This window comes from Clarias gariepinus, chromosome 4 (genome assembly GCF_024256425.1).
Source record: "Clarias gariepinus isolate MV-2021 ecotype Netherlands chromosome 4, CGAR_prim_01v2, whole genome shotgun sequence".
Classification (NCBI taxonomy): domain Eukaryota; kingdom Metazoa; phylum Chordata; class Actinopteri; order Siluriformes; family Clariidae; genus Clarias; species Clarias gariepinus.
In genome coordinates this window covers 23297880-23312541 of record NC_071103.1, presented here as the reverse complement: position 1 = coordinate 23312541, position 14662 = coordinate 23297880, and the positions used below count along the sequence as shown (strand labels likewise).

Below are 14662 nucleotides of genomic sequence, written 5' to 3'. Positions count from 1 at the left end.
ACAAGCGAAATTTAACTGTGACACAAATGGCAGCTGTAAGAAAAGTGATAGCTGTTGTGGCAAGGTAAGTAGGGCAGGTCACTCAGAGCTTCTGCTTCTAAGGTAATGGTTTCTACACATCCTGCTCTACTCCGTAAATTCCTAGGGCCTCAAGGAGGGTTTCCATGGTAGCTAAATGTGGAAAAGATGGAAGGAGGGAGAGGGGGGAAGTCAGAGAGAGGGAGTCATCTCTGTTTGCTCTAGCTCATTGCCCTGCAGCGATATCAGTGCAGCAGACACCTGGGACCATCAACACCAAAGCTCAGAAGGTGCAGTGGACTGGCAACCTCTGCTGATTAGTTTCTCCAGGATCTGGAACTTCACTCCATACACGCCATTAACCCGCCGCCCAGCAAGCAGGCCACATTAGTGATCTCACCCATATTCAACTGTGCAGAACCACACAAACCGCACATGCTAATTACTGCATACACACTGATTTTAACATTATCCAGCTGTGGGGATTAAAAGGTTCCTGCTAAGATTTTGGTATCAGGTTAAAATTTCAACATTTTAGCCCACTGGGCTAGTCATAAAGAGGACACTATTAAGTCAGTGCAAAAGAAAATTAGTGTGAAGGTGGGTCTGGTCGAGAAAACATTAACAAAATTAAGATAATGCTTTTTTTAATGGTAGATCTTTCTTTCTTTTTCATTAATTTCGATTCTCACTTAACCAGAACACTTTGTAACAGAACAAAAAAAAAATCTACCAACCTTAAACAGAAACTGCTAGAAAGCTTTGGAGAAAGTTATTTTGTTTTGTTTGTTTGAATGTTAAGGAAAGACAGGCAGCTTTTGCATCTTGTGTAGCGTAAAGGAAAGCAGTATTAATAAATTCTATAGTTATACAGTATTTTATTATAACCCAGTGTGTTATTGTTAAATAATGAACAGTTTAAAAAATTGAACTAGTCACACAGAGACTACTGGCCTGGTCTGGGTTTAAAACACACACGCGCACACACACACACCGGAGGTCAGGTGACACAGGTATGCTTCCGGGAGGAGGTGCAGGTTATGTAGCGTTGTATGGGTTTACCAGGAAGGGAAGACGAATAAATGTCATTCGGTGAGCAAGAGACGTGGGAGACGTGCAGTACAGACAATATTAAAGTCAGCGTTTCTTTTCTGTCATTACATGCTCACAATAGTAACGAAGAATCGATTGAACACGGTAGGTCATGACATTACTAACTTCGCCACTATAAATTTATTTGTGTTTGTATAACGCTTGGAATGATAGGAAGCCTTAGACTTTGTTTTTGCACATATTTCTCTTTAAACTAAGCGTCTAGACACTGAAAGAAGGAGATATCCTTGTATGTATTTCCTGGTGGGAATTCATGACGTTGTACGTGGGACTTCTGTAACACATTAATGAAAGCTATAATCATTTGCCCTTGGCTGTTATGGTATGATACCTTTATAAAAATTAAGAATACTAGCTTGAGCACATGAATAAATATTGTTGAAAGGAGTATGACTTTCTCTGTGGCTGCAGTAACTTCAAACATGACATTTTTTTTTTACCCTTGTACCCTGCTGTTCTCCTCACAGACACAGAAGAAGTAAGATCTAGTTGTATACAATGAGACTGAAGTTGAAGTTGTCTTGACGTGCCATACTTGCTGAATTCCAAGTCATCTTACAGAATGTTGCCTGCTTGCCAGCATGGCACCTCTGATCTCCAGCTAAAAGTGGACTTTTTCCGTAAGCTGGGCTACTCAACCCAAGAGGTACAGGCAGCCCTGCTTAAACTAGGGTTGGACACAGATACAAATGCTGTACTGGGGGAGCTGGTGCGTTCTGGAGTCAGAGAGCCACCCACAGTGTATCAGGAGAGTGATGATGGAAGCTCTGGATTTAGTCACCGTGGAGGAGGCGGATCAAGCAGTAAAGGTCTCCACAGGGACTTTCAGCATTCACCAGCAGTAGATGAAATTGACAACGACCTAAAGCCCATTGTAATTGATGGAAGTAATGTTGCTATGAGGTAGTGTGAAATAGTTGGTTCGTACATTTTACTGTGTTGAGAACTGATGAAAACATGTAATTGAGCTTCACAGATGATCATTTGTGCAATTATGTTTAATATGTATTCAGGAATTAAGAGATGCCCCAAAGCTTGTGCTATGGATAATGGTGTTAAATATTTATGGTTCTTTCAGTCTTCTTCAGTAATCATACATCTGTCCCATGTTTTTGTAGTTTTAATCAAAGCAGTGTTTAAGGAAGTTTGTAATTTTAGTCCGTATATGTTGTGCAACTTTCAGACTTAATAAGTATTGCCTTTACATTCATCATTGTCCTTTGACATAAACCTGGTTTGAACTTTGAATCCCCCACATACCCACCAATTTAAATATTTACCATGATCTCATTTCAAATATTCAAATCACATGGGAATTGTTTTGTATGCATGAAAAGCCAAGAAACATTGATACTTTGGCACACCAGAGTTAGCATTTTTTTAAATATTCCTTAATAAAGGGGATTTTTTCATTTTAATTTTATAGTCCACAAATTATTCTATCCTGCTTTCAAGAAACAAGTTATTTTAACTAAATGAATGTGTTTTCAGTCAAATAGTTTAATTAGTTTTATGTGTACATAAATATTCATCTTAAATGCATTTCTGCTCACATATCCTCATCTCTCTCTCTCTTTCTTTTTTTCTCTCTACCTATCTATCTATCTCTGTTTCTCATAAAGTCATGGAAACAAGGAAGTTTTTTCATGTCGAGGAATTGAGCTGGCAGTTAATTACTTCCTTGAGAGGGGACACAGGAACATAACAGTTTTTGTGCCCTTGTGGAGAAAGGAGCAGCCAAGACCAGATGTCCCTATTTCAGGTAAGGACACTCCCTTCTCAAAAAAAAAAAATGAGTCATCAAAGACTCGTGTGTGAACTTCCAAGCCTCACTTGTTGGCATGAAAGTATCACATTTTGTATTTCAGATATTGATGAATTCATTCCTTTTGGTTTTGGCTTAAAAAAATGCATTGATGTATCGAAATGTCATGGTGTATGTTTTAATATACTATATTATATATATATATACAGTTACAGATTTTAACCTTATTTATAGATGAGGACAGTATGTCCTATAAAATAATTTATTATTAAACTGCTTATAATAATAACCACTGGTGTTTTAACAACTTGGCACATCATTGTGTACTTAACATTGTAAGCATTCTATTGTTGATTTGTAAAACTCACAAGTGCAGTTATCATTTAGATCTATTGGGTACAAAGGTAATTTGTTACTTTGTAGTTCTGAGAACAACATGCTTGCTTCCTTGTAGGATTCAATCTGTTATATCAGAAAGAATAAACCTCCCTTAAGGCTGCTTTGGAAATTCCCCCACCAGGAAGTTCAACAATATTTTTCTACTTCCTTATGTCACTCTACTGGTCTCATTAGGAATTTGCTTCCAGTCATGTTCTAGGTGTGGCTGATTCCTTTTGTAGAGAATGTCATACCTGCAAAATATATGACTGTTGGTCTCTCTCTAGTTGTTCTTTCTTATATTCTATGGAAATATGTTTGGGGAGTATAAGCGTGGGCATGTATAATTAAGAATCTCTGCACAACAATGATCTCATTAAAACTCATTTATAGCACTTGATGTAAATTAATGCAAATTTATTAATTATATTATTTTACATTTCTAATAGATTTTACACATAGGAAAATATGTAGCATTTAATTTGAAACGTATGTAGACTATATGTTTATCTGGCATGCATAGAAGTTATGTACCAGTTATGTTCATGTGACCCTCATGTTTGTTTATAGTGCAACTCATAGCTAATCCTCACATTTGCTAGGTGTCAGGAGAGTGTAGGGAAAAACTGCAGAACTTCAGTATGTAACAAAACCTTTTCCCCCTACTTCTGACAAGGCATGAGGAAAAAATTGTTTGTCTCAAGTATTGCAATGCAAAATACTGGGGAGCCAGATTTTGCTGCTTTGATATGAATTGTGACATTACCATTTAATATTCATTGTGAGTGCCATTTCTTCTTACACACTAGACAGCAACACCAGGGCTTGTTGCATACAGAGCATGATGTTTGCAAATGGGAACCCAACTGCCTCAAAGCATGCTTACTTAATAGTCCATAAAGTTAAGCTAATCCGATGGAAGTGTTACAGCACATGTGACAAACACAAGGCCCACAGGACAAATCCAGCCCCCAGGCTTTTTTTTTATTTATCCCTCGTGAATTTGGAGAAATAATACTGTAATGGCATATAATACACTAGTGCTCCACAGTTTCACATTGTCCAAAATTCACTGCAAATCCATATTATAGTCATCTGAAGGGCAGTTACTGTAGAGTGCCATATGTACATGCACTCCAGTTTCTACTTCATGGTGCTTGACTGTAGTCTGAAATGCAGGTTAAAATCAATGCTGTTGTGCACTGCTTGATGTGAGATAATAAAAATAAAATATTAAATGATTCAGAAGCAGGTTATAGGTTGTGATAGCAGTGGTATAACCTTAAATTCAATTTAGAGGAATGAGAATGTATAAAAAATATAAGGATTATTTTTCCCAATTGTATAATTAAAATGGTTAGCATGATGTGCTGGTGCATTTTAGGTGGGTGTACAGTAAGACAGCAGTAGTAGTGGTGAGGAAATAAATTGTAGCTTAATCAATTAAATAACATTCCATTTTCATATTAATAACATTTGACACTTTTTGATCTATGTTCTAGTTGTGCTTAATAACCCTTAAGTTGTTGTCTTCTTTTGTTTTGCTTGGATATATCATGTTGTGCATTGTGATACTCAAATTTTGTTAAATGTTATAATAAGAAAATTGGACAAAATGTAGGGGAAAATGTACTTTTATATTTGCACTGTATATAATTAAAGGAAACAAAAAATTAAACTTTGATATTTCCCATTTTATGTGAATGCAGAAAAGACTTATTTCTACCTATGTTTATATTTCAGATCAGCACATCCTAGCAGAGCTAGAAAGGAAAAAGATAGTTGTATTTACACCCTCCCGACGGGTAGGAGGAAAGCGAGTGGTCTGCTATGATGATCGCTTTATTGTCAAACTTGCTTGCGATCTGGAAGGTGTTATTGTGTCCAATGACACATACCGTGAGCTTCAGAGTGAACGGCCTGAATGGAAGCGCTGTGTTGAGGAGGGGCTACTTATGTACTCATTTGTCAATGACAAGTATGTGACACAATCTTTCTTGTTTTTCCTGTTTCCTGGACAAATACCTTAGTGTACCCCTAATTCTTAAATATTAAACGTGTTTGAGTTTTTTTTTTTTTTTTTTAAGCAGTATTGCTTATAAATTATTGTTTATCATATTTGGGATGATTTCATGTATCTTTGAAATAAAAAAGGGCCTAAATAACTTTATTCTCATGTGCCCTTCCACAGGTTCATGCCACCAGATGACCCTCTTGGTCGCCATGGTCCAAACTTGGATAATTTCCTCAGAAAGAAACCTCTACTACCGGACACCAAACGCCAACTTTGTCCTTATGGTAGACATTTTTATATACTGTGTGTGTGTGTGTATGTATATATATATATATATATATATATATATATATATATATATATATATATATATATATATATATATATATATATATTAGTTTATGATAGCTACTACCTCTAAGTTTATGTGTAGGTACACTTCAAGCTACAGTGTTAGAGTTATAATTCTGTCTATGATGACTCAGCTGGACTTTTTTTTTTCCTCCTAGGAAAAAAATGCACATACGGAATCAAATGCAAATTTTATCATCCTGAGAGAACCAGCCAGTCACAGCGTTCTCTTGCAGATGAGCTAAGGGACAATGCCCGTCTTTCCAGTTCAATTTGTTCCTATTCAGAGGAGAACCGAAAATCAGGAGCTTCCCTCAGAGGGCCCCGTCACACTGAGTCTGGCTTTGGCTCATACTTTCCCTCTTTAGGGCAAGAGCTGAAATACAAGCTAACCCTGGAACCTGCTGTTTGTGTAGCAAGAAAACAACTCAGTGAAAGCATGCAGCACTACTGGGAAGATGGTCCTACAAAGTACCAGGCCTGCAACCCAGCTAGCCACAATCCTCTGGACTGGCATAGTCTGTACTCCTCATACTTTACTACATCTTTATCTAGCACAGATTCTGGCCTTGGCTCCTATGAGAGCCAGTTTTCAGAGGCATCTCAAGGACATGAAGACTCATACAGGAATTGCAGTAGTTATAATAGTTTTTATGAGCAGCCAGATGTTCGTCTTGCTTCCACTTGCTCTTCTGAGTCAATTGTCCAACCAAGCATTCATCAGTACCATCCTCCCCAGCGCATAACCGATTCATTTGATTATGATACACCCCAGTTCTGTAGGCCCTCAAGGAACCAACCCCATAGCCTTCCCAATAACCTACAGCCTAATGGACTCAATTACAGCCAAACAAACACTTGTTCTGACACAATGTGGCTTTCTCAAAACAAAGCTTACCCAAAACAAAGCTTTAGTTTACCCAACCCTCTGCATGCTGTTGGATCTCACAAACCTGCTGATATTGTGCAAAGCCAAGGAGCACTCTGTCCAAACACTGTCCCATTTGAGACAGAACGAGAAGAGACAAGGAAGAAACTCCATGCGATTTTTAATCCCCATCATGTGGATAAGGTTATGAGAAGATTCCCAAAGCTAAAAGATGCTGAACAGCTTGCAGGAAAGATTCTTAAACTCAAGTCCATAGGAGAGTTGTATTAATTGTTCTATTTTGATAACGATATACTTTAAGAAAAGCAGAGCATATTTTTTTCATATGAGACTCTGCTTAGTAATAAATGTTGAATAACTCTGAATCTTAGAAAATGTATTATTGCTCTCTCTCTTAACATTTTAGTTATTTTGTTGGATTGTTTTGGCTATGGCCAGAAGTCTTAAGGTTAATTATACCTGAATTTCACATCACATAGTAAATGTGGTGACTATGTATGACATGAAAGTCAAGTTATTTCTACAAAAGTTGTTTATATTTGACTACAGAATCTGTATCATGTTGTATTGTTAAATCTATTGATAAACAAAAGTGTGTTTTTTTTTTTTTTTTTTTTTTTTTTTTTGAATTGCTAAATTGTTGATGCACATTGCATCTTTTGAGATGTTGTATTGTGGCCACAGATGTGTTAATATTGCTCAGTGTGTCTGTCTGTTTAAATGACTTTTAAGAATATAAAATTGTAATAACTATATTTAGCCAGCCTTTTTGTGCAATAATTTCTTTTATGACACCTACTACATGGTAACGCATTGTTATTTAACCAGTTTAAAAAGACAAGATACTATAGTAAATTAAATTAAATTTTAAATCTAAATTTTTTAAATTTAGTAAATGTTAGCGAATGTAATCCTTTTACATTGCAGTTCTACAATGCTTTATGCCATTCTGCACTTTAAGTGCCATAGTATACTAAATGGGTTAAATTTGGCACATACTGATATTTTTGTTTTATGTAGGGTCAGATTCACTATTTTTAGGCTTATCCAGAGGATTAGTGGATTATTGGCATCTTAAATAAATAAATAAAAAAAACATTTAGATTATATAAACTAAGCACAGCAATGCAACATTTCTTTGAAAAAAAATATATTTGTTTTAACTATGTAAAATGTAAAAAAAAAAAAAAAAAAAAAACATAACGTGTTGTTTTTAACATAAGTGTTTTTATCAAAATAAATTGTACCAAATTATTTTAGTGACACACTTTATTTTTCATCTGGTCTCAGTTCCCAGGAATTCTGTTGTTGCCATTAACCTTGATCCCAGTATTTCCCAGGAGTGTAAATTTGTGAAAGCAAAAAAAAAAAAAACCTTTCTCATGCATTACAATGCATGAACGTTTAATACAAAATTGACAAATAGTTCTTAGCATGTACAAATCTATCCATCCATTCATTATCTGGACTGCTTATACTGTTTAGGGTTGCATGAGCATGCACAAACCAGTTAATGGATAAAAAAAATGCATCTAGTGTTAGATTTAAAATCATAACCAATGGAGTCTGAATCAAGACCAAGTAAAACAAAGGGGATAGACGCTCATGTGGTTTCATCTGGTAGAATAGGATCTTTCTTGCCTAACATAAACTATTATTTTGAATGAATTAAAATAACCAGTGTACATCTCAAGCACCATGACACTAATATCTACTGTATGAAGTTAACATGCCATTAAGTACAATTAGATGATCAAATCTAACAAAAATGTTTGCAAAAAATGGTTTAGAGGTTAAAATCTGCCCAGAATTTTACCCATGGACACTGAGGTGTGGTAGGGGGCATTATCTTGCTGAAAGAGACCACTCCCAATATACTTGGATTGTGTACTTGATCTGCAACAAGTTTAGGTAGTTGGTACATATCAAAGTAACATCCACACAAATGCTAGGGTCCAAGATCCCAGCAGAACATTTCCCAGAACATGACAATGCCTCTTTTGGCCAAACTTTTTTCCATAGTACATCCTAGATAATCCATAAACATATTCACCTGATGTAAAGGAAAATCTGATTCTTTAGAACAGGACACCTTTTTTGTTTGCTTCATAGTTTAATTCTGATGCTCACATGTTTGTTGAAGCTCTTTCACTGTGGATAGAGGGCCAATGTAGTTATTCTGACTGGTCGGTGCATACAGTATGCATCCCCTACACAGCAAGCTGCAATGTAATGTGTGTTTAGAAACCTTTCTATGCAAACCTTAACTTTTGTAGCAGGAGCTTAACTTCTTTTTGGACCAGAATGTGCTAGTCTTTGCTTCTCATGCACAATGTGTCATGCTGTCAATGTTTCACCAGTCATCCTTCCTAGGGCCAGTTTTAGTAGGTACTAATCACTGCATACCAGCAACACCCCACAGATCTGACATTGTGGAGATGCTTTTTAAAGTTGTTCAGATTACACTTGCCCATTCCCTGGTTTCAGAATATCAACCTCCACAACCGAATGTTTTCTTGCTGCCTAATCCCAAACTTTGACAGGTAATGAGGTAATCAATGTTATTTACTTCACCTCTCAGCAATTTTAATATTCTTGCTGATCAGTATATTATTAATTTATTAAGAGGAGACCTCATAAAAATTATCCCATTCATCATGTGAAGATTATTAGTTTGTACATAAACAATCCAAGAAAAATCATTTAAGTACTAGAGATTAAATGTGAGCTCAATTGGAAAATCAATTATTGAATTCTCATGAATTTACTAATGGAAGATTAAGAAGCCTACATTATCTATATTATTGTTTTTCAGGCTAGACATTTTAAATAAGAAAAGGTATTACTTTGCCCTCTTGTGGCAAGCTGTCTGAACAACAAGAGTCTTTGAATAAGAACATATTTTACCATATTTTTCATATTTTTATTTTAAAGAAAGAAATGAAAAGGTTAAAATGAAATGAAATTTTGTCCTTGAGTTCCAATGACATGTTAACTTCATTTAATAAATACAAAATTCATGCAAAATTCTCAGATGTGGCAACTTTGGGATATCACACACGGTTAAAGATCTCATTTGTCCACAATGCACAGCTATTTGGGCTAAATAGAATCAGCAACCAAAATTAGTATGTTAAGGGAAACAACTGCATCAGTGCCTAAGCAGATTACATAGGATTTACAGCCATGGTCGTATTGGCTTTAGCCATCTCAGCAGTAGCTACACATTATCCTGTGATTGACAAAGTTTTTATTCTGAGTGGGAATCCTGAACAGCTTGCAACATCAAACTTTTACATTTATTTTTATTTGTTCTTGTTATGTAATCTAGTAAATGTCTTTTGTTAGGAAAGGCCTGTAAGCTTAAAAACATTGTATAAGTAATTCTCTGGTGGTACTTTCTGTGGAGAACCAATACTGTATTGCATATTTTACTGTATACCATTAAAATGTTTTCCTGTGGTGAACAGTCACCAGATAAGTTCTGTTAGACCTGATTTTACTGGCAAGCATGCACAGATAGAAATATCTTAATATGGTGACATATGTACTGTTGTCAGCAGTTGTCTGGACTCTGAAAGGCTTGTTGGGTTGTTTTTCTGGGTTGGTACGTGCTACATTAAATGTGATACTTTCATTTATCTATGTATATGTATTGCTATTTTTTCCTAATAAAATATCTTAAAGTCTTTTTCCCAGAATATGCATGTTGTTTGCATTATAGGTAAATCCATACTGTGCTATAAAATCTACAGCATGCATACCACATGGATCCAAAAGTGACTATTACAGCAGCGATAGCCACTGTTGAGCAACAGTTCACTCTTTTTTTTAATAGACTGTACGGCTTATTTAATTAGAATGAGTTGTTCTTATTCCGGTGTTTATCCGTTATACGTATCAGTAGTAACCAAATATGTTATGCAGTCTTACTGTCACAGAAAAATCATACATGGTTTGCCATTTGTGGCACTTTATAATTTGTAAATTAATGTTGTGCTTCTAAGTGTCCATCAGGTGGCAGGATGGCTACATTAAAATTTTTCTGGTCTGTATAACAAAAACCTGCACTAACCTTTCACATTTCTGGGTACAAAATATTATAGAATCTAAGAGAAAACACAACTGGGAGAAATCATGTCACTCTAAGCATGGCTTCACCATACAGACGAGGTTATTGAAAGCTGAGGTAAGCATGATCTCAGAAATCAGGTAAAGTACATTTATGTTGTAGTTACTACATGCATTTGTTAAATTAGATTAGTGATAAATTTACTTCTACTTAATCTACTTAAGTTAATTGCATGCCTTTCAGTTGTACTCTTGAACCAAATTTACCAACTGGATATGACAATACTATACAATGTGGCTTACTCAAACATTCTGACCCGCAGTCAAAACTCCTTTTATGCCATTGCTGACTCCAGATCTAACTTTGCCATGTCTGTGAACAGGAGGTACAAGCTCTTTCAATCTCATTTTCAGTAGGATGGTTTCACAGGATTAGAAAATCAGAAACTGACTTTGAAATGTATTTGTATTGTTTAAAGTGTCCTGTTACAAAATACCTGATAATGAGCATAAGAGTTCAGTCTTAGGACACTTTTTTTTTAACCCTAATTTATGACTGTGTATGTGACAAATGAAATTTGAATTTAAATTTGAATTTTTATTTTCATTTTTAAGTGTGGGCTCATGGAAAAGTGCAAAGAGTCTTCGTTTTCCATTCCCCCACTGGACCTGCAGATTCGCCACAGGGTCAGAGTATTGTTGCCAACAGGCCAAATTAGCACTGGAACCCTACGCTACCTGGGCCAACCACATGGTTCATCTGACTTCTGTTTGTGTGTGGAGCTGAAGCTGGCTGAGAATGCAAAACAAACAGGCACCTATGAGGGACAGTGCTACTTTGACTGGTACTAGGCCTTCATGTAATAATATTTGACAAAGAAGTAATCAGAGGAATTACCCAAAATATAACAAGTACTGTAGGTATTATCTCTAACACAATTCTCTCTCTCTCTCTCTCTCTCTCTCTCTCTAGCAAGCCTGGACATGGTGCATTTGTTGCATTCAGCAAGTTACTACTGGCCTGGGAATAGATAATTGAATTAGCAATTTTTCTCTCCTTCTAACTGCCAGGGCCAGAGACATGCAATTTCTAGTGAGCATCCTTAAACATGCTTTTTGTTTGCAAAAAAAATGTCTGTTGCAGTATGAATAATTAATACTGCTGTCCTACCCCTATTTATCCTAACTTTTTCCATATCATACCACAACATACTGTTTTTGATGCTTTTCTATGCTGCAAAAGTTGCATTTGCTTTATAAGCATATAGGAAAACAGGTTCTTATATAATATGGTTTAACTCAAGCCATTCTGGAAATGAAACCACACAGTGTGAAAGCTCATGTCCGTCAAAGAAGCCCTCAATAAAGCACAATGGGGGTTGTGCTTTATTGGGGGCCTCTTTGTCCAACAAAGTCTACAACAGCATCCGGGCAAAAAATGGCCCAGGAGCTAAACCACCCTTAACCATTGTCAAAATTGGCCCTGGTAGTGTCTAAATACAAGTGTGGATCAGCTTCTGGTATCTTGCATGCACCACTGGTAATGTGCAACGCATATGGACTCATACGTGCAGGTCATATGGACTCCTAGAAATACCTACAGCTGATTCCAGCACTGCATCATTGGTGGTCTCACCACAGAAAGGTTGACACCTAGTATGTGAGCCAGCAACAAACACTCAATACAGACAACCAGATGTCATACTAGTAATATTGCATCAAGGAACATTTATGAAAAGTCACCAATGAACCACTATTTTATTTTTATTGGAGCCTCTAAATGCCCCTCCTTAAGACCCTAAATAAGATGCTTAACTGAATTTGGTGTTTCTAAAACTTTGGCGTCATATTGATAGAGATGAATTCAGCCAAAAGAGTGGGGGAACTACATGGATTGGAAATTTAATAACTTGACTTCCTTAATGGTAAACCTATAAAGGTTCTTTCTTATGCTTATTGCATGACCCAGTGTGTTACTTAGACCAAATAGTGGCGATTCAATCCTCAAAAGATCTGCACACGGTACAGTATGTCATCATTACCATGGTCTATAAGCAGGCTGGACACCTGGCCTATGCTATGAAATTCTGCTCTGTGAGTAATGGGTATATTTCATAAGACATTAGTTTATGACATTTACTTGTTAACAGTAAATATTATAAAATTATTTTGGAATATGCTTTGATGTAGTGGAAATGCAAAAAATCATATTTTTTTCAATTTACATATTCATTTGCACCTTTAAAACAAGCCTCACCATTATCACTTTTAATTGCTTAAGAAGTAAAGTTGAACTTTACAAGGCACCATAATGTAACTTGAACTAGTGTAGAATGACTAGAATCCCTTTTTTCTTTAATAAGGTTTCAGCTTGATTCTTATCACCTACAATAGGACGAGGGTTTGTTGTGAGAATAACAAAAATGCGTTTCTCTGTACAAGGATATCTGCAAAATGCTGTAAATGGCGTGTGGTTAAATGATCCTATGTAATAGTCTAAAAGCTTATGAATAAGTAAAATACTGTGATGCCAATGTTACTGTGTCATTCAATGGCATCTTCCAGTGGCTTCATTATTCTTGACCGAGCAAACAGAGCCTGTGCCATTGTCTGGTTTCCTCTGCTGTAAGCATCCATAGTCAACATTGACAATGAGATGACTAAGTACATATTCAAAAACTATTTTAATTGCACTAATTTAAATAACCTCTGGCATTTACTTTTAAAGACAATCACTTGTACCTAGAAAGCATTTTAAGATCATGCAGTATATTATCTACTCAAAGCACTTTTTTTATGTGTCACAAAAACGCTAATATTTTAAAATTCAGCGTTTATGATTCAGTACATTATCAGTAGAGTGGCAGCAAATTTGCTTTGTTGTTATAAACCCATTTCGTGTACCTTCACTCAGATTTACATGAAAAATAAGACGCAGCATCACTGCATTTGTTTATTGCCAACATTGTTTATGGAAATAAAATAAATGGAGCACAATAGCATGAAAATTTACAGCCAAGTTATTTGAATACACAATGCACCCAACATCAGCATTATTGCATTTAAAATATGATTGTCCCCTACTATCACTTGCCATAACCTGCCTTTTTTTACTCTAAAAAATACTTTTTTCTTAACGATTTTCAGGCACTAGTTAAAGAGCAAGACTTAACAGTTAAAAACTGTCAAAGAACTATGGCCCGGGTGTGAGGTGTAGTGTGTGATTTCTGTTACCTGAGTGACTCACATTTTTTGCATCTGGGGATGGGTTAATTCTTTGCATTCCATAACCCTACAAAGGAATACTTCTCATAAGGTACATGTACACATGAGCCTGGATCAGGCAAAAATGTCAGAATTAAGGTTTGAATTTGCAGTACATGAATTATTTTTATCAGCCAATTATGTCTTTGTCAGCCAATGCAGTGAGTAATGTTTTAGGTATCCTTTAAGAATCTGAAGTTACTGAGTCAGATCAAATGACTTTGTTTATATGACCATATCATAGTCATGCTTAATTACATTTAACATTATATTTTTTAAGAACACAGTACAAACAAATACACAGCTTATGTTGTTTCAAGGCATGCACATGGAAAGAGTGATGATGCCCAACCCAAAGCAACCTAATGGAGATTATTGGGTGAGCTTGTGGAAGACCCATTATAAACCTTTAACAAGCAAGTATTTGCAATGCATATAAATGAATGCATTTACTTGTTTTTACATTTCAATTGGCTATATCACTGATCCATGCTAATGCATGTTATTCCAGATCATGGCCTGCTGTTTCATTAACATTCTCAATATTTTAGTCATTAAAATAGTTAATGTAGAAGAGTGCCTTCTGCTCCAGTGAATTGACTGATTCTTCTAACACAGCTGTCCAAATTCTGTCCCTCCCCTCCTGTTTGGAAATGCAATTAAAATTAGGATACCAGGCCGCAAAAAGTTTCCACTCATTAGGCTACCTCTCCTGTGATGTCAGCAGAAAGGTAGCAACAGAAGTAGGGAGGGAGGGAGAGAGGAGGGCAACAAGGAAGAGAACAGAAGAGCCCAGTCA

At 36.0% G+C, this 14662-nt stretch overlaps 1 protein-coding gene across 1 annotated transcript; it reads left to right on the top strand.

Annotated features, from left to right (window-relative positions):
* Positions 1 to 1092: 1092 nt before the first annotated feature.
* LOC128520597 (endoribonuclease ZC3H12A) lies at positions 1093 to 7145 on the top strand. Its single transcript, XM_053494907.1, has 6 exons — positions 1093 to 1215; positions 1599 to 2034; positions 2754 to 2893; positions 5018 to 5252; positions 5466 to 5572; positions 5798 to 7145. The coding sequence occupies exons 2-6, from the start codon at positions 1694 to 1696 to the stop codon at positions 6796 to 6798; spliced, it is 1824 nt and encodes a 607-aa protein (XP_053350882.1). The 5' UTR covers positions 1093 to 1215; positions 1599 to 1693; the 3' UTR covers positions 6799 to 7145.
* The last annotated feature ends 7517 nt before the right edge of the window (positions 7146 to 14662 follow it).

Excerpts from the sequence above, each read along its gene's own strand:
- LOC128520597 (XM_053494907.1), top strand. The coding sequence starts at position 1,694 with ATGTTGCCTGCTTGCCAGCATGGCACCTCTGATCTCCAGCTAAAAGTG. Across the intron at positions 2,035-2,753 it reads GGAAGTAATGTTGCTATGAG|TCATGGAAACAAGGAAGTTT; the intron begins GTAGTGTGAAAT and ends TTTCTCATAAAG. Across the intron at positions 5,573-5,797 it reads ACGCCAACTTTGTCCTTATG|GAAAAAAATGCACATACGGA; the intron begins GTAGACATTTTT and ends TTTTCCTCCTAG.